General features: G+C 37.3%; 1 protein-coding gene across 1 annotated transcript; it reads left to right on the forward strand.

Moving 5' to 3' along the window:
* Window positions 1-11577: 11577 nt before the first annotated feature.
* Window positions 11578-14389, forward strand: LOC112566745 (DNA-directed RNA polymerases I, II, and III subunit RPABC2-like). Its single transcript, XM_025243083.1, has 3 exons — window positions 11578-11843; window positions 13044-13115; window positions 14264-14389. The coding sequence occupies exons 1-3, from the start codon at window positions 11710-11712 to the stop codon at window positions 14352-14354; spliced, it is 297 nt and encodes a 98-aa protein (XP_025098868.1). The 5' UTR covers window positions 11578-11709; the 3' UTR covers window positions 14355-14389.
* The last annotated feature ends 6101 nt before the right edge of the window (window positions 14390-20490 follow it).

A 20490-nucleotide genomic window follows, 5' to 3' on the forward strand; every position in this document is an offset into this window, starting at 1 on the left:
ATTTTTGTGAGACAAATGAGTTGAAAGTGTGACTGATGCAACGTATACGAAATGAACAGTGCAAGAACTAGCAGATATGATGATAGTTCAAGATTGGTCGTTCGGTTTAGTGGATTCTTATACAGGATATAATAATGTACTAAGATTAATTGATCTATGCTCGTAAGTCTATACTTTCGTTGATCTTATTTGAGTAATTTTCTCATATGCGTTGATGCTGCAGGCCGTAAAATATTTAGTTTCTTTAATTGCCCGTCTGGACTTATAGATAAGGATTTTTTAAAATTAACATTACGCGTATATTTAGCTCATGTCTATGGAATTATGTAGATATTGTTAAACCAGAAGGGAGCGAGCATAGCTATTACTGCGGATAGAGCAAAAAATCTGCAATGATATTAGTTAGGAGTGTAGTGAGGGAGAGCATGAAAATTGATATATTTCGTACTTGTACAAGGACGAACTAGAATGCGTTTGCTTGTAACCAACGTAACTAGTTCCTAGCAGGAGAATGCAAAAGTCATCCTTGTTTAGTAACAGTTATCATTCATCCATATATGAAGGAATATCCTCGCCAGCCCACATTTTTCTTGTCCTTTCATTACTTAAGGATATACATGTCTATTTATAATTTATATGTTTATATTTCGATTTACGTGCTGTAATAAAAATAACAGGCAGAGGGAACTTGGGAGAAATCAATAGTAGTTATTTATCAAGCGCTTGTTATTGTCTATATAGTGATGCACACTTTTTCGGCTGCGGGCCTAATTCCTAATTTCGACACGGTAGTCTGGACGTTCAAGTCCGTGTGAAATATAACAAAATAAAAAAAAAATTAATAATAACCAATAAAATAGACCATACCATTATTATAGAAAAAAGTTGTACTTCTGGGCATACCTTTTGACGCTGCGTTTCGAAACTTATATCTTTGAATGTCTGCTGGATCATGTGTGAGATGAAAACACTGAGGCAAGTCGTCGCACTGAGCGATCTAGTAATTTAGTTGGTGTTTCTATATTCACTGATAAAGTTTGTTCAGACCACTAAGATATTGTAAAATGTTGATCATCCTTACAGCTGTTGTTTCGAGATTGGTAAGTTTTTTGCCGGCACTATCCGCGATAGAAAAACAAATTGTCTGCATCGTGTTTAGTAAATTTCTTTGCTGCAAGTAGGAGATGCTGGTTTGCGAAGTTCAATCATTCCATCAGGTCTGTGCCGGCGGATTTGACACACTGCGCAAATGTTTACCGCGTTAATATTGACGTTCTTCATTCCTTCAAATACATCGAAAATCTTAAATCTTGTCACTGAAATTACCTTCAAAGGCCCCAAAGTTATCATTCTTCTTTGGGAAGCACATTTTGTGCTCGGTATGGTCTCATGCGATTCATCATGAATACGTAGAGATGTAACGTTGGAATGTGGAACAAACGGTCTCTACATGTTCAGAGCACAGCTGAAATGAAGAGTAGTAAATCTTGCTGGAAATTGCGCCGTTATCGTTTCGGTCGATAATCTCACATTGCAAATCAACTGTGCTCACATTGTAGTTTTAGATTTGGGTTGTTGTATTATAGTTATTCAGATGTGACTTGGTGTTATGTAAATTCGCAGTAATATATCGGGTTGTCTACAAATTCACAGCCACGAGGTGTCAGCTGAGGATCACTTGGCTTGTTGATTTTTCCGTCATCAAATTTTCAAATTTCAATGATCTCAATCAATATAAAACTGTGTAGGAGCCTTTTCTCGGCTTCATTAATCGTAATTTTATACTGTTGAAGAGAACGTCTCATGAATGCATTTATTTCTGTATAATATATATTCATTTGAAAGCGTTCTGTGGTTAAATAACCGAACTCGCTAACGCCTGTGATCTGTACGAAAGTTTACAGTGCTGACACACTCTTCATCCACATGGTCAGGACTCTTATTACGACCGCTGTTGATTAATAAGAGATTTTGTTTCGTGCGAATTAAGCCGGTCTTTATGTCTGTGCAGGACTTATGGAGCAATGAACTATCCTATGCGGGGACGAGAGCCGTAAGCCACTTGACTTTCTTATACGGAGTCTTTTTTGTCGCTCGAGTTCTCGTGTCTCTCGTACCTAGGATGATATGCTATCACTTGTTAATAGAATGCATTAAAGTGGCTTTATATACATAAGAGCACAATTGTGATTATCATACTCTATTAAACACGCCTAGTCATGAATCATAAGATTTTTTTTGTGAGTGTTGCTATAAAACAAAAAAATGAGCAAATTGGCATCAAAAGAAGAGAAGCACTAACGCGAATTTCTTTTGGACTTCCTTGTGTGGTTTTCGCTGGTTTTTAATTTAACAACTGTCTTCCTCTACGTGAGTCTGAGGTTTTCTCTTCTCCGCACCAATGTGTTATGCTCAGGCTTTTTTACAGACACATATTGAGAGCGTGCGTATTCTCGTATTCTTCTATAATAGTTTATGGTGAGGATCAAGAGCAGCCTACAATCGTGGTATCCATTCTCAAATTAGTATGACCCAGAAGTTCTCCTTCAGCGATTGTATAACGGAGGACTTCTGAAGTGTCTGCCATCGAGTGAAGATTAGGTCAATACCTTGTCGGGTGATACTTTCCAGCTCCCATAGTGCCGATATAGTATGCCCGCGTTATTGCATGGATTCAACTTCGATGTGCGGCCTAGTCGTTTGTTGCTTCAGCGTCATAGTTGAATGATTATGGATGTGCATGACAATATGTGGACTATATCGAACTGAGTATAGACTAAGAACAACGACTGCGTGATGGTTATATATTATGAACTACGAGCTGCAACTGAATTGCCTCAGGAACACCAATTAAAGTATTATATATCATTTCTTATCTAAAGCACTCGACAGAAGTATCATGCTTCTCATTCAATGTATCCTTCTGACTTTGGAAGGAATGCGACACACTATACTGCGCGTATGAGATGCTGGCAGACAAAAAAAAAAAGAAAATAATAAGAGACATGTCTTACACATAAGGGCACAAGCCTTGGAGTACGCGGTCCTGCGGGGCAGAGAGCCAAAGTGTAGAGCTATATACTGGTACAGGACATTGTTTCAAATAATAATGATGTTCATGTATAAAGTAATAAGTATATAACTGTCATGCTACAGTGAACCGTACTAGTGTGCTAGCAGTTAGATACACGAGAGCGATCGAGAGACGACACTGCAATGACCAAAATGTCTCAAGAGTAACATCATTTATTATTCAAACAGTTTTATTATTGACTTGAATTGTTATGTTCCTTCTTGGGGAAGTGGGTAGCAGGTCGCCTATAGAGAAAGGTGGAACAACGGAGGCCTAAACGAGACGTCGACGTTCAGTTTAATTCCGAGTCTCTGGGGGAGAAAAATATCGGATTCAAAACTGCCAGGGTGCGCAGGTTGCGAGCAAATGTTGACAGCAAACCTGAACGATGATTTCGATGTAGCGTTGTACAACAGTATAGTCTGGCTTTCGCCGTGATATTCGGGTTGATGCAGAATAGCAGATGGTTAAATTATATGCTTTTAATGTAGAAGCTGGCAAGTTTTGTAAGACTTTGTAAAATCATAACATATTCTAAAAAAAATGTTTTACCTATTTTTTACATTTATTTGTCACTAATAAAGACACGAAAATGTATTAAACGGTACTTATCTTTTGAGCATAAACAGGGAACAACCTGCCTCAGTAGCTTAGTACTTAGTTAATACACACAAAGAGAATTTAGGAAGTTAGGCTGTCACCTTACGCAGTCTATAGCTGTATAAGGTCGTATGGCATGGGCTCCTTTATCTTGAGGTGAGCCTTTGTCGTGCATTTGCGCGTTCACATTTCGGCTGGGAAGTGTTGACAAAGGACATGACAGTTCAGTCAAAGAAACGCTAGCAAGCCATGGTGTGAGACAGAGATGGGGAGGGCGAAGGGGGAGCGGGTGTCTTCAGAGTTGTTCCTCCCTGCCCACGCCTCACCCTCCATCCCCTCACCCCGCCCCGCCCGCCCCCCCGTCCCCCCCCCCCGGGGTGGTACATGTTCCGTTGGGGGGGACAAAAAAACAGGGAAGCAGATTGGGTGGACTAGACGCGAGCGTGTTCTCGAGCCTTTAGCGATGTGGCGACCGTCCGCTTGACGGACAGCTGTACGGCTCCTGGCCCCTTGCCTTCAGCGGCGGACTAGGTGGTGGACAAGAGCGGGGGGGGGGGGGGGGGTGCAGCTTTTAGTACTCGAGACGCCGGTCGAGGAAATGAATGTCAATTGTCACAATCACGTGAATGAGCAAGTTCGCTATCTGCAAGAATATACTGCAAGTGAGAATTAATAGTTAATGTGAATATTGTATACTTAAGCTAATGAGATTATAATATATTATTTGAGTGACATCGCACATTTGATTGAAAGGAGGAAGGTTGGCGCTAGTCTGTTAGTGCATAAGAAGCACTCTGTGCGAGTCTTCGACACGACGGCTAATCGCAGCTCAGCTTTGCGTCAAACACGATTTCTGTATTTGACTCCATATAGTGTCAATGTGAAATCATTATGCACAAAATACGTAGTTGTACACATAGCAGAAAGAACTATTCATTGCCGTCTCAGAAAAGGAGAGGATATACACGTTGATGCGACTGAATCCAAGATATTTGGACAGCTCTGGTGTTGTGGAAGCCAGAACAACGACTTGGTGCCTACATAAGAAGTTCGTACTGAGTGCACTGCATAATCGCTTCTTCGCGTCGACAACACATTTTGGCTAGATGAGGCCAAGAATGGATTAGAACATTCGTAATTTAGTCATACAACTAATTTAGTCGAAATAAAGCTGACACATTTCTTTGCAGTTCCGCTATAGATGGGCAATAATATACATTTCTTCAATCATTGATCAAATTATGTTTCAGCCTTTGCACTTACACAATAGGAAACATATCAATTAATATTTGTCTGGCGTTTTTTGCGTTCCCAAACAAGGCTACGATCTGTTGAAATTTCGGTACGAATATTCATACATTGTCAGTTTGTTGATAATATGGTTGTGTAATATAGGGAGTAGTCGAGAGAGATTGGGGAAGAGAGTGGTAAAAGGTGGAAGGGAGATTGGAGGCTTAATTGTTGAGGAGGGATTGTGTTTTGAGTTTTGGAAGTAGAAGCATGATTGCCGAGACAGTGTATTGATAGGAAAGAAGAGATTTGGCATTTGAGCCGTACCCTCGGTTCCATTAAACTATTCAACAATACAGTATAAGAAAACTTTTTTTTAAAAAATGACCACTTCGCGACACTGTAGGCCGTTCGCGACTCCAGGGGTCGCGACACGGGTAGCACCGCTGGACTAGAGGTTCAGAGGAGCTCGGCTGCTCCTGGAATGTTATGTGGTCAGTGGGTCAGGGTGGCGGAGGGTTGTTGTCTGATTGGACTTACCGGTCACATTCGATTTGTTTTCTGTTGCTCTAGGCCAGTCTAGGGCAGGATGCCAATTTTTTCGCCTGCCGGGCATATCCATTTCGGACATGCCACGTGGAGCGGAACATTCACCGAGATATCAAAGAATGTTGGGGAAATAAAAAAAAAGTTGAGGCAGTATACAATTTTTTTTTATTAGAGACAAGTTGTACTATAATTAATTAATTAATTAGTGGAGCCAGATTTGGAAGTTTTGTTTTCCACGAATGCCAAGCTTCGGATGTCGTCTCTGGTAGAGAATCGCAAGTCGGAGCACTGAATTAGAAATATTATATCGTCATCGCAAAAAAAAAAAAAAAAAAAAAAAAAAAAAAAAAAGATTGGAACGCCTAAGTGGGGATAATACTTCTTATTCTTTTTTTCGTTTTTAAGGTTTTTTATTACTAACAGCGATTTCCTGACTGTGGGCAGAAGTTCGCGGCGATGGGCGCCGCGTCGCGGCGGATATGGCCGCGGGGTAGTTGTGCATTGCCTGGTCTATGATCAATATATATTCTTAATGTTTATGCAGTGGACAAAGGGTCGATGATCAAAGACCTCCATCATTGCGACCATGTAACAAATTTGGTCGCATCTTTACTTGATTTTTCAGGTGTTGGTGAACTTGATATGACTTGTAGATAAATAAAGTGAAGTATGTGTAAACAGTTTTGTAATTAATCATATAAAATTTGGTCAAAATTTGCAACTTTTCGATTTTATTTTTGAATGTAGAATCTGTACAAACTCTTGGGGCTATAGTAGGAGATGGCTCGTGCTTAGCTGTCTCATGCATGTGTTCTGATATCATTGTGAGGCGACGATACGCAGACCGGTACGTAGAAAAGTCCAGAGAGGAAACAAGACGTAGGAACTGTCGTCAGGTGGACTTTGAATCATAGAGAAATCAGAAGCTTGTCTCAAAGTCAAAGAATAAATATAAATTTTAAGTTTTTTAGGTCTTTAACTCTTCTCTCAAGGGTTATGAGAAACATGCTCGTTGTTTTAAATGTAAATGAGAAGGATATTACATATTAGTTTCGTGTATTTGTAACAAAATACGAAGAACCGATTACGTATTCATTCTTTGTGTAGTTTAGTAACAATTTCATTTAGTTGAATCTTTCAGGTGATTGTCTCAGTATTGATATCAAATAGATTTAACTATATAGCGATAAACACTTGACTGTCTCTATCCGTAATAAATTTAGTCTAAACTAAATCTCTAGTCTCTTTGATAAGATCAAAATGGAAGACTCTCCCTTCCAAACACATGTAGAAGAAACGGGGTCGGACTTATATATTTTGAGAATTATGTCTGTTAGAATTAGTAGTAAAGACTATAAAAATGTATTTCAATTATTTCTGATGACAATATTATTAACAAAATAGGTATGTATTGAAGAACAATTCTGTCAAACATAGAAAGTTGTATACAGTGTGTTGTGTACTAGCTTACATTTTTATTAAAGCAAAGTGTCTGAAGCTCTGTCATATCAATAGATTTATTTTTCATTTCATTAACTACGGAGAGCGTACAGAAGTATGTTTCCAATATAAAAAGAGTAGGTAAAACAAAAGTTTCTTTTCTCTGATTTGAATGTTTTTCTGTTGCGCTGACAGCATACTAGAGAGATGTACATAATTTGGAAGTTATTCCACTGTATGAAACTGTGAAGTGCAGGAATTTGTGAGCACTGAGATCCTCCTTAAAGGAATAATTTTTTGGCATAAAATATGTTTGACTAAGTTTAAGATAGGGATAGGGAGGAGTACTTTGAAATCGAGTAGTAACCTAACACGTCAAAGTATGGTTGTGTCTGTAATTAGGCATCCATCTAAGTTGAAGAGAGCTTCAAATCGCTGATCTGGATTTATCATCGTGATTCCAACGTTACTTCCAGAGGATTTGAGGTAGAAGTCGGTGTGTGAGAAAAAATTCTTCGAGTTAAGGTTTAAAAAGGTTTTAGTTTAGCTTAAGGTCTTTGGTACCTAAGCCGGCATGGATAATTCATAAAATCCAAAAGATTTAAAAAATATAGCAATATAACACGCTATGAACGAATATGAGTGATTTCTCGACATAGCTTATTCAACGAGGCAGCACATGAGACTGCTTCCTAGATGAATTTTATACTTTATATGCCCTTGTTAAGTGTGACATACAGTTGGCAATTTAAGAATCTACAACATTTATCCAGCAAATCGACTGATACATAAATGGCATTTCAGTCTAGACTTTAAAGTCTTAATGCATGTTTATAGTACCAATGTTAGATACATATAAGTCTGTATAATATTTGGAGTACAGAGAATATGCTGCAAGGGAGGGGGTTGGCTTGACAGTTTGCAATAGCTCGAAACACGGTTCCTAAATAAGTTACTACATACGTGAAATCGGTTTTCTTCGTTAAGTTAGGGGTCTAAACTTTGTGAAATGTGATAATAGGCGGAACTTGTGGCAGCCAGTCCAGTGAGTAGACAAGCTTCACCAATTCAAGATGCGTGCAGGAATGAGCAGCCATCGTCCAACGCCGTTGAAGAACAGGAGTCCGGACGGCCCTTCAGAGATAAAGAAAGGTTAAATAACGTCCTTGAAAATACATTAAGCGTGTCATAAATTATGATTATACTTTTCCGTTTTCATCTCCGATACGAAAAGTCAGTTAAGATTTTGATTTGCAGTGAACTGTGAACTGTGGGGATTTTTCAACTTTCAGATGACCATTCACGAGTGGTATTAATCAACAGCAAAACAGCGAAGACATCAACGCAGCTTAATCGCAGTGCGTGTTGAACTTTTTTGTCACATGGTGTTCAAAAGTGTAATGTTTTACTCGTGCTTCAGAGGTCTACAGAATTAAATTACTAATCTTGTAATTGTTAATCTGGATTAAATGTGATGTAAAACATGTTTGAGACTTCGAGTAGAGCTGTTAGATATTATATTTCTCTTCATAACGGGATCAGTTCTAAGCATATTTTTAGCTTCGCACACTACTTAGACAAACTATTAATACTTGTTTGTGTATCGTTGACAGGGAGCTGATATCTCCATCGTGAATACATAGCTACACAGGGACGGTGTACTACTACCTGGTCTGACTTCTGGCGAATGGTGTACGAGACAGGACGGGTCATCGTCATGTTATGGTACGTGTGCTGTTTGGGAGAAAATGGAATGGTTCAGAGGGGTCTAGCAATCAATCTATTGGATATAGATTATATAGCACTCTTGTCCCAGCAAGGGTATCTTTGTATATTTTGATACAAGTCTACATTTTTTCTTCTACTTATTAAGTGCTTGATTTGAGAAGTTATCCTTTGATGTTTAAAGTAAAAAAAAGGATATGAATAAAACAATTTAGGAACTGCTAATAAGCATTGAAAGAGAGAAGAATGCTAAGTTCATAAGTCTTTTGATATCTGGTTTCTGTTCTTTACAACGGCAGAAAATGGTTGACCGTACTGGCCTAGAAATCAACGTACAGTGCGGACATCGGCGACTGACTGTCACAATGACCGGATCTGTCTGTGTACTTGATGCATATGCAATGCGCTCGATAAAATAAAAATGGTAGGTGTTGTTCACATAATCTTTTAGTAATAGGTATAAGCTATATAAAATTATTGCAGCGCTCTTGAAAGTATATTTTATGCAACTACTGTGATATTTTTGTAATAGGTGGCCAAATAAAGGAGAGTAAAGGAGATTAAGAATATGGGAGTGGATCTGTGATTGGGGCAGCATATCCTTTTTCAAATAGAGTTTATTTCATTTCCATTTCTTATGCAGTTTTAATAATTTTGTTATTTTATAGTTGTTGTCTTAGATCCAAGGTATGAGATATTTGATTGGCTTTAAAAATGTCTTTCAAATGTTGTACAGCTTTGTTGTGTGTTGACTGTTTTGACTCGATGCAGAAAGATTCGAACAGGACTCAGAGTTACCATTTTAGAGCTTGCAGTTCGATTGTGGTGGAGTGAGCGAGGATGCAGTCTTTCTGCTGAAAGCATGATTTGACGTCATCCGTGTTGCTGGTCGAGAGGCACGTATAAAGTATCGAGCGGACCTGTCACAGTCCCTGCAGTATGCGGACTTTGTATTATTAACTTTCCTAAATTCGTGCATAAATACGTTAATTGTATGTAAATAAAAACGAAGGGTTTCAATCGTAAACTATGAAAGCTGACTGGTGTAAAGGATAATATATTGATATATCAACACATTTAGCATCCGCTTGGTAGACCGAGAAGTTTCAGTTTTATTGACGAAAAGAACTTCTTGATTGTAAAGAAAATTTTTTTTCTGTACTTATTTCTTAGGAAAATGTTTCTTTCTTTCACATTCTTCAGTTTTCTGTTTTCGTCTTCGGCTTTTGGCAAGGAATGGCATGTTCTTGCCCTCGATTTTTGACTCGTTTTGTGGACAACAGATATGCGCTAAACCAGGATGTGAACGTCTACGATGTTTCACTCGTGAGAATTGAGGATTCGTCCGAACATAATTCAAGACGCTTGTATAAACTTTTTGTATTTATTATATATTAATATACAAACTTAGGTAAAGTTTTCTTCTTAAGATCCTCTCATTTTTCCTGAAACAAGCCGAATATCATCGATGTGCAATACTATTTCATTTTTTTTTAAAATTGAGGTGGCTAAAACACACGCCTTAATGTAGATATCATGCATATCGTTCTCCTGAAACGATGACCAAGATTAAAAGCAGTAACCACATGCTTTATGTTGTGAAGACCCAGTATATGTTCATACATGATGTCCTCGGGGTGATCATCGGAAAGAAGACGCAGAATGGCTCAAGAGGAGCCACATCAAGTGTTGTGTATCAGAACGAAGGGCACACAATCAACGAGTATAATGAACTGCATGAACACAGTGAGTTATTGTTTTGTTTACAAGCTGGGACTTTTTGCTTGTATGTGTTTGTATCTCAGGTCAGATGATTCATGCATATAGAATTCTGTTTATTTGTATTCTTACAATATTTATGATTTAGTAAAAAAAGAAACAAAAACAAAACTGTTTGTTTTAGATTCTTATTAGAAATTGTATTATCTTTGTGAAAATAATTTCTGTTAATGTGTATAGCTATTGTTAGAGTAAAAACGTTTCCACTAGAGTTAGTAAATGTTATCACCAAGTGCCCGACAGTATCCTTCATTAGACGAACGTTTAATAGCTGAATTTTTGTGTGTTATATAGTGTGGAGTTTTCAATATTCGATTCTGTGTTCTTTTAACTAAGTATTACTCAGAATGGTTGCCTGATTGATATATTTAAGAGTAAGCTGTACTTAGTTCTTCATTAAAACACTTTATTGATACTTACTGTTTGTTTTACCTTTCACAGTTCGAGACGAGCACGTCTACAGTGCTCTTAATGAGCATCAGATGAAGTGACGACCACTTTCTGTAATAACAAGAACTAATACAAGATGAGAGAAGCTCTAAGGACAATTAAAAAAGAGACAGTAAATCATTTCCACATATAGGCTACAGCAGGCAGTCTCTGACTTCCACAGTCGTGAAACAAAGAGTCAATCTTCTTAAAAGTGGATTTGTATTTTTCAGTCATTCAACAGTGAATGTTATCGTGTAGATCAAACGAAATAACTATGTGATACCTAATAAAAAAAAAACAGTAATGGGATTTCTATACAGGTTCATAAACATGAAGTGCCTTTATAAAACACACACATTCACTTCATTGTTTTCCAAGACAAAGAGACAAATATTTTAGGATGTTTATAAGCAAAGTATTTAAATGCATAAACAGATACTGTACTATGCTTGTTCCAAAATCGTCTGAAAATAAATCTTGTGTTTTTACGGTATCTAGTAAAATCTCTGAACGATTTAACTTTAAAGCAAAGTAAGCAATGAAACGGAGCAACTTCAACTGTTGGTGTTACTTCCCCTTTCAACTATCTTCAACATTTTATACATCAGGCTGCTCATTAAAGTGTCTCTGTTGCTAGGAAACACACATGAACGGGCTGATTATTGATGTTTTTATCACCTCATTACTCACAGACATAATAATTATAGTTAGAAGGACAATGTCGCCAATATGTATAGAATATAAAACAGGAGCTCAAATGATACAAGTGGGAGATCAAAGGTCAGGCAGAGATGAGATCGACCGTTTGGAGAGATCACATGAGACGAACACCACAAACACTGATACAGTGGAAAGGAAATAAAACATAAACATTGCGTCTGATGTCTCGTGCGCAGAGTCGGACCTCGATAAGTCGACCTTCCCTAAGTCGAAAACCTCCCTTTAACGAATTATTTGTTAGTTCCCGGTCAGATCCCTGCGCCTATTCCGCCATTTTGCCTAACTCGAAAACTCCGTAAGTCAAATTATTTTCGGGTCCCTTTGAGTTCGATTTATTGAGGTCCGACTGTACTTTTATTAAAGCTTTACTGTATACATCTTTTGAGATTAGCATTAATAGAGTTTATACTCTAGCATGATTACATTTAGACTAGATGGAAAATTTTTAATATTATTTTCTTCTTTTCGTTGAATTTAACTGAATAATACAAGTACACACTTTTGGAAAAAGGTGCACATTCATGTTTACCTAATGCACACATCTACCAAAATTCAAAAGTAAGAGGTACAAGAGAGCAAAACCAGGGAAAGTGATGTGACTGCATGACATTTAAAAGTATATGTAAACCAAGAAGGGTGTATGCTGAACAGTAGAGTGGGAAGTTTGATAACATAGTAACAGCAATTCACACTCAAAATGGTAAAGCAAAAAGTTTCATTCATTTAAAAATTTGTTCCACCTGAAGATATTTCAGATAAATGGTTCATTTGTGCATCTGCATATACACACTTGAATTATAAAATGTTTATAAATGACATTCTTTGTAAATAAATATGCAGGGCTATCTGAAAATGTAGACTGAGACACTGCCACCTATGTTGATCATTGTTTTCCAAAAGCTATAATAGTTCTTCCTATATTTATGTTCTACTGAGATTATCTGCAAAGTATGATTATCTACACATGGACGTATAGCACAAAACCATTTTTGTCATGAAACATTTTTATGGCATCTTGTTAATGCACTACTCTCTGCTTATGACATCATTTCCAAGAAAACCAGGTGTAGTTTTGAGGGAAAAAATTAATGTAAAATTTTGAAGGCATTTTAGTAAGAAATCGTAAAAATTGTTTCGTGATAGTTGACAAAGTATTCATCGAGTTTAGAATTTCATATTGACATTTCTACTACTTAAAAGAAACTCCCTTAGCTTTAGAAAGTTCCTTAGCCAACCGATAAGTTGTGTCCATTCCCTGTTGTGAATAGTATGCTTTGTTGAGCTTGTTGTATGACATGTCATCCTGTTCTTTGAGAAGTTGCAGTTTTAGAAGATTTTTGTCATCATTCCCTTCTATTACCTTCTCATACCAGGGCTTATATTGATATTTAGCAGCATTATGAGCAGTGGAGAAACCAACCAGTTGTCTATGAAATGTTGTTATTACATTTTCCAGCTATAAAATGTACATATGATGACTATTATTATTGTGCAGCATGTGTGCACCAGTGATGGTAGAACTGGAAGGAGAGACAGACCCTCTACAAATAGCTATGAAGGAACTTAAGTAAGTTATATTCTTGTTCTGACTAGTATGCCTAGATAAGGTTGTTCTACACCACTAATAACAACAAACATTTTGACATATAGGTAATAAGAAAAATATCAAACTTAATCAAGAGGAGGAGCTAAAGCCTGTGTTAATATTTACAAAGCACACATCCATGTAGGGTAAATCTGCTAAAATAAGCTGAAATTTATTATTCATGTTTATGGCCTTTCAGCAGTTATCTGGCAATAGTCATATGTAGGTTAAATTTCCTGCAAATTACCATGTGCTGTTGAGTAACATAAAGCTGTCTTGTTGAATTTATAAAGTGAGTATGAAGACTTCCAAACCCATCTATTTCTGTGAATGGCACAGTACTCCAGGAAGTAAAATTCCTTGGGGTCATCTTTGACAGTAAACTGTCTTTTCTCTCTCATATCAAATCTCTGCACCTTTCTTGTCAGAAAGCCTTGGGCATCCTCCGAATAGTTGGCCATGTGAGCTAGGGGGCAGACCACACTCTATACCAGTCTTGCATTTTTTTTAAAGCTTTTTAGGACACATGTTTTATAGTTTTGGTGTAGAGAGAGTAAAGGTTTGAAATGGATTTTGTTTAGTGATTTATGCCTAACGAAGATTGTCAAGTTTAGTTGCAAATGGTCTTAGTAGGTACATAAGACTTAGCTTCTTAAAATTGTTGAGTTTTGTATTAAAACTGTCTTTAATTCTAACTTTCTTTTTAGCATGTTTCTGGTACCATTTTTTGATTCCTTTCCAAACTTACTCCAGTCTATAGTCCTGCACGACTGCTTCATTTATCTTCAGACACCAGACTTCTTTGAGTCCCACTAAGACCTGAGATCCTTTATCTGTCAAACCCCACTTGCAACAAACTACCTGTCAGCCTTGTTCATGCTGACTCTTTTACCACCTAAGCTCAAGACTTTTTTTCCAAATCGTTGACTTTATCATACCATGTGCAGACCGTTTGTGCTTGTGTCTGTATTTTGCTCTGTGGATATGTCTGTTGTATGAGTAGATGTGAATGAGGATGTTTGCATGAAAGTTTATTTAGGATTGATCTGTAGTTTTTTTTTATTTGTGAAGCTATTTGAGCAAATTATTTTGGAAAAGTGTTATATAAATGTTCATTATTATTTTTTTAGAGCAAGAAAGATTCCCTTCATAATACGCAGATACCTACCAGATGGCAGCTATGAAGATTGGGCTCTTGATGAACTGGTCATCACTGACTAAGACTATTTTGACAATAAAGTTGTATTTTATTATTGTATTGTTTATGTTTTGTTAAAATGCTCTGCTATAATTAGACAAGATAGAAAACCCCAACAAAAATCTGATTTGGTAGGGGGAGGAGGGAATGAGAAAGATGTTCAACAAAAAGAGTAACCTTCTTCACAAACATACAACACACTAAGACTTCACCATACAACAAGGAAAATTGTCAGGTTTCCCTCGTCCCATTCAAGGACACAGAAAAAACTCACCCTTTTTTTTTGAACACTTTTCTTTGCTCTTCTTGCTAGTGAAGTTTCTATGATGTCTATATTACATCAAGGAAAAGGCAGCTGTCATGAGACTCACACCTATGCACTTCTTAGCACATCACCATCCACCCACCTTTTGTTATTTCCCATTCTCAACCAATTCCCTGCCTAAAATTCAACCAATTGAAAAAAAGGCAGGTTTGTGACAGATATACACAACACGTGGACTGAAGATATCACATTTCACGTTAAATTATGTACACCCTCCACTGTTCGGGGGAAAACAAAGCAGACTAGGAAAAGAACAGTAGAAAGCAAGGCAAAGACATCAAAACCACATGGGCCCAACTGAAGGGCTGCCTAAAGCTGGGTCTGCTGGCGAGGTGTTGTTGCGTCCCTATGCTCCTTGAGGAGTAACAAGGACTAAACTAACTCCACTGTTCAGCACTGTCAGGAAAAATCCATCTTTTATGTGAGCGCCTTTCTTATTCCCGTCTTACACAGACGCTCTCTTTGTGTTCTTTTCTAGCAACTGTTGTTATATTTCATTTTTTCTGACAGCTTTTCGAAATAATGTGAAAATTGTGTATTATATCAGAGGTGGGGAACCTTTTTTCCGCCAAGGGCCATTTGAATATTCATACAATCATTCTCGGCGCATACAAAATTATCAACTTAAGAAATGGAGAAGAGCAAAGATCAAGGCAACATTATGAAATAAGATGAATAAGATACAGCTGAAGAAGATGCAGTTCCTGGGAGTGACTGTGCAGAGGACAAAAGTCTCAGAATCATAGTGGCAAATCTACTACAGGGACCAAAAGACGAATGACTTCATATGCAGCCTAGTTACCTGCCTGGGGGGTCTTTAGGAGTCCTTGCTAATAATAATTTTTAAAAAGTATGATTTATATAGCGCATGAAGAAGTCATATTTCACACAAACAATTAATCAAACATGTTTGAAAACAAGAATACCAGTCCGTAAAGAGATGTACACTAATGAAAATAACACACATGGAGTATGTAGACCGTTGTGCAGGCAAATTAAACTCAAAATCGTTATTTTATTTTAAATTATTTTGTTAAAACAGAGTCCAAATACAAATGCTTATATCCTGATTTTATAGAGGTAAAATTATTGGCCAATTGTGTCGCTGAACTAGGTCTTGAATTTACCTTTGTGTCCTCTAGTGGAGAGGTTATCTCATCTTGGTATCTAATACCATATAAATCAGTATTTTTTGTTTATAAAGCCTTCGTTGCATTAACAAGGTGCGTTGGTCAAGAGTGCTCACTCAAACACTTAGCGTTAGTTATGGAGACAGGGCTGAAACAAGGAAGTACATTTGAATGGACCTCGTCTTGTTCAGTCACACCCAGCGTCACCGACTATAAGGTGAAGAGATTGACTAGGTGACTAGTCAGTGTGGCCATCATTGGGCAGCTGAACTGTGGGGTGAGGCAATCTGTACAACACACTTGCTTTGAGTGCTCTTGTCGCTGAAGCACATGCGCACCGTCATGGAATCAGCGAGTTACCGAGCTCACCTGTCGTGGATTTTAATTCTACAGGTAATTCACTTAAGCCGAAACTGCTTTAGATGTGATAAGTAGATACTATGAGACGGATCTGATGATATCTGTGTTGTAGATGTTCATGGAGTGAAAATTACAAAGTAGCAAATTTTCTCCTTATCTTTAAAGAAGGCCACAACAGGTGGTATACTGTAGATTATATATATTGTGGGGAACAAAGTAAGAAGTAATACAGACAGAAATCAGTCATTTAATAAGGAATCAAAATGAAGATCGGCTGTGTGATTCACTTTAAACATAGATAAGAGATATCTTCAGCGCTGTTTGTACTATTTTTAAAATTTAAGACTTGAAGCTTTATGTATGGTGTTTATAATCGTCTACATTGTGAAAATAAAGTATTCTTCTTAGAAACATTGTTAGATTGTAAAATCGAACACTTGGTCAGTCTTTTTTTTTTTTGTTTAATGTTTTTTTGAGAAAGCACAATGTGTCAACAAGATTGTCGCAATTTATTAAAATCAACAGTGCATGAATACATTGAATTATGCAATAAGAGTTCTGTTATGTTTTCATCTTTCAGACAATATTTTCCATATTCCTGTCTATCTGGCATGTGAACCTTAGTGACGGTAAGATTAGATCATTTGAAGAAATGAAAATATAATAAAATTAAATTATTATATTGAGCAAGTAAATAATAAAGCCGCTGCCAGTTCTGAAGTACTTGTATAAAGTGAATCTAATGTTCCTGTCATGTAGTTAGTAAAAGTATGTTACTGCCGTGCGGTGCGCAATTGCTTTGCCAGGCTTGTACACTCACTTACATTAAATAACACCTACCTGATATCCTCACACTACTCTTTGGAATGTATCCCTATCAACGATCAGTCAGATATTTAGAGCTATTGTGTCGACTGAAACACCATCTCCTACAACAGCAGCAACCACAACGACGCCTCCCCCTGCATTTCCAGGACAGAATTGCAGTGGACTGAACAACGACTCCTGTGTAGCCCATGCATTCTGTAACAACAACAACATCTGTCAGTGCAACGAAACCTTCTACAACCTCAACAACGCTTGTGTTCCTAGTGAGTATCATTCTCACTGACTTTACTGTATATTAACTTCCCCTGCAGCTTAGAGTGCCAGACGAGTAAGAATTTGCACAAAACATCGAATACCTCTTCAGCCATTAAATTTCAACCATTTGATTCCCTTACTTAATTTGCTTCTCCCGACCCTTGTTGCCTCGCCCAGCCAGTCTGTACTACTCACAATCCCAATTTTAATTTATGTAATTTGAATGAGTATGCACCCTGAGTTAGATGACTTTTTAGAGTGCGAATGGGGTGGAGGGTATTTTTGATCCAGTTTAGAGAAAAATTAGCAGAATATTCTAAAGGCTTATAAAACTTGTTTGGCACAATTTGATTTTCTGTCTAAGTCTATGAGTTAGCTAATATCTGCCTACCTTTCAAGTTTGTATCCACCATTATGATTATAGTAAGTAATAGTAATATGTTTTTTTTTCTGTCTTCTCTTTTTTCCCTTAAAAAGTAACGGATTCCGCCCTTCCCTTGCAAAAAATATATAATAGACAAAAGGGAATGATTTAGAGCAAGTGAGAAAATAATAAACCGCTGAGCGAGAGGGACAGATGGACATAGAAAAAAAGAGAGAGAGAGAGGGAAAGATAGAGGCTTTAAAAGATGACATTTCTTTCTTTATAATCGTTCTAGTCATTGCTTTCGTGTGAATGCAGATGAGTAAAGCCAACGAAATACATAAATACCAGAGACTTTCTAAGCTTTGAGAGATAATAGCTGTAACCTTTCTCTACACAGAGGTTTCGTTGTATCTAAGCTGCAATGAAGCTGGCGCGTGCTTGGACTCCAATGCTGAGTGTTATACGACCTGTCAATGTAAAAGTGGTTTCTTCGCCAGTAACGGCGCATGTTATAAAAGTGAGTGCACATTGTCTCGTATGTGTAGACGAATTTTTATCCAAGACCCTTTGCTTTAGTTTGTGAAAATAATTGTTATGCGAACATGAAAAGTAAAGTCTGAGCCGATGTTGCAGACAAACGGAGAGAACTTGAAAAATCCAGAGAGCAAGAAAGCAACATACATACACAGAGCGATAGAGAGAGAGGAAAGGGTGTGCCCGTGAAATATCCTTAATAGCAGATAGGTTATTAAAAAAACCTAAAGTATAAATGTGATTTTTACGCCTTCATTATTTCCTTCTAAACGTGCATTAAAAGATATCTTTCCCGTCAGTACTACTCCGCAAGACAGTTCATTTCTGATAGTGAACCATAATCTGTCTTTGATATATCTTAATTAATCTGTGCTGCTGGTATACAGTTGCTTATTACACTTTTTTAAATCCAATTTTTCGTCGTTTTTGCTACCTGTCTTCTCCCTTTTGTCACAGTGTACAGTCCACTCATACCCAAATACTTTGTGGCATTACACTTGCAAGTTTTGTGTAGACAGTATAAGAAAGAGAAGTGTACACAGCCCATTTTGCACGGCCTTTGTACGCAAAACAGGGTTACTGCCAGCGTGGAGCGCCTATCAACTAAAATTATTCAGGGTTTTAACATTATTACTAAAAAAATAGCCATGCAATTGATAACTATGACAGTAACTCTTTATTCGCGAAGAGCTCACTTGTTCTACTATTTTTTGGGAATGTCGTAATTATTTCTGTCATAAATAGTATGACTGGAAAACAACTCTACCTGACATTTATATTGGGACATCTTATATTTGTAGTTTAACAGTCCTGCTTGACACCATCGAGCTTATGTTGGTTTCCCAAACGAATGATCGTACAACTAAATATTTTTGTAATAAAATATTTCAAAAAGCAGATTTTGTTTCCTTGGTATTTAACGGCAATTGGATTTCCAACGGCTCGTAATATGGAGACTCAGAATATTACAGCGTTCCTGAGGTTTCTCGTTAAACGCCAAACGTGAACCCAGGGAACCGAGTGACAGTTACGACGTAACGTCAACGTGATCATGGAGGGGAACGTTACCTACAATGTTCACACGTCAATCACTCATCATGCGACTCGCTACTGTTAGTTTATTACTGACATAAATCTTGAACTCAAGGTTTTCTGACAACAATCTGTTGCGCATATTTTCTTCTCAGTTGCTGGGGAAGTCACAGATTTAGCTGTGACTCGATCGGGAAGCAGATATGCGAACGTCAGATGGAGACGCCCGGCAAATCCAAACGGAGAAATTCTGGGCTACACTGTGACAGTGACTCGTTTGAACAACTCAGCTTGTATCTCTGGAGTCACCGTTTTATGTTCAAACTGCAACGGAACGGTATGTTTTATTACACGAGTTTTTTTAATGTTTCTGCGTGTACCAACCCAAGCTCCGTAATATTTATTCATTATCCAAGATAGAAGTCATTTGTCTATCAAGCTTTTGTTTATTCAGTATAATTGCCGCTTGACATTAAAATGGTAATGTTAGTTCAATAGGTAGTCTCGATATAGTGGAAGTTTTAGTAAAAGATACCCATGGTTTAACGGTATTTTCATGTTTTAACACTACTAAAGATAATCTTTTATTAGAATATCCGGTCTTGATTACTACAACAATTACTGAAATATATTCTGTTTCAATCAGATTACTTTCAGCTTAAGTCTGACAAGTTATTAGATAACTCGTAACTTCTCACTCTAGATAGCTCTAATCTAGTCACTAAGCCGGCCTCATAAATCCTCATAAAAAGCAAGTGTTCAAAAATCTTGGTTTTAGGGAATGTCGACCTGTCACGTGACTACAAAGGAATTTTTGTTTTAGCAAAAAGGAAAATAGTGTTTCTCTTTTATTCGTCTAATGGTATGAAAAACCTTCAATGAACTGGTAATTTTAAAACATTTTTAAGCTATCATAAAAGATGTTGCTAGCGCTTTAGTGGCTGCTTTGAACAATAAAATAACGGAAGCACATGACATATTACAAAGTCTATTAAATTAAACAGATTTTAAGTGATCAATTTAATAAAAAGATTTCTCCGTAATAATGGATTTATATTCAGACTCTTAAAAAGAATTCAACTTTACTGCAGATGCTAGATATTTTTAACTGTACCAAAAGAGACACCAAGGAGCAGACATATGAAGAGCTGAAGTCAAATACCACGTGGCAAGAGGTGAACGTCACATCACTGTCCCCGTATGTTACGTACCAAGTGATGGTCGCCGCTGTCACCGAGAAAGGATGGGGCCAAGAAACCAAAAGATATTTCCAAACGCAAAGTGAAGGTAAAGCTATTTAAAACAGTTTTGGATAATTTTGTTGATGT

Source organism: Pomacea canaliculata, linkage group LG6 (assembly GCF_003073045.1).
Source record: "Pomacea canaliculata isolate SZHN2017 linkage group LG6, ASM307304v1, whole genome shotgun sequence".
NCBI lineage: Eukaryota > Metazoa > Mollusca > Gastropoda > Architaenioglossa > Ampullariidae > Pomacea > Pomacea canaliculata.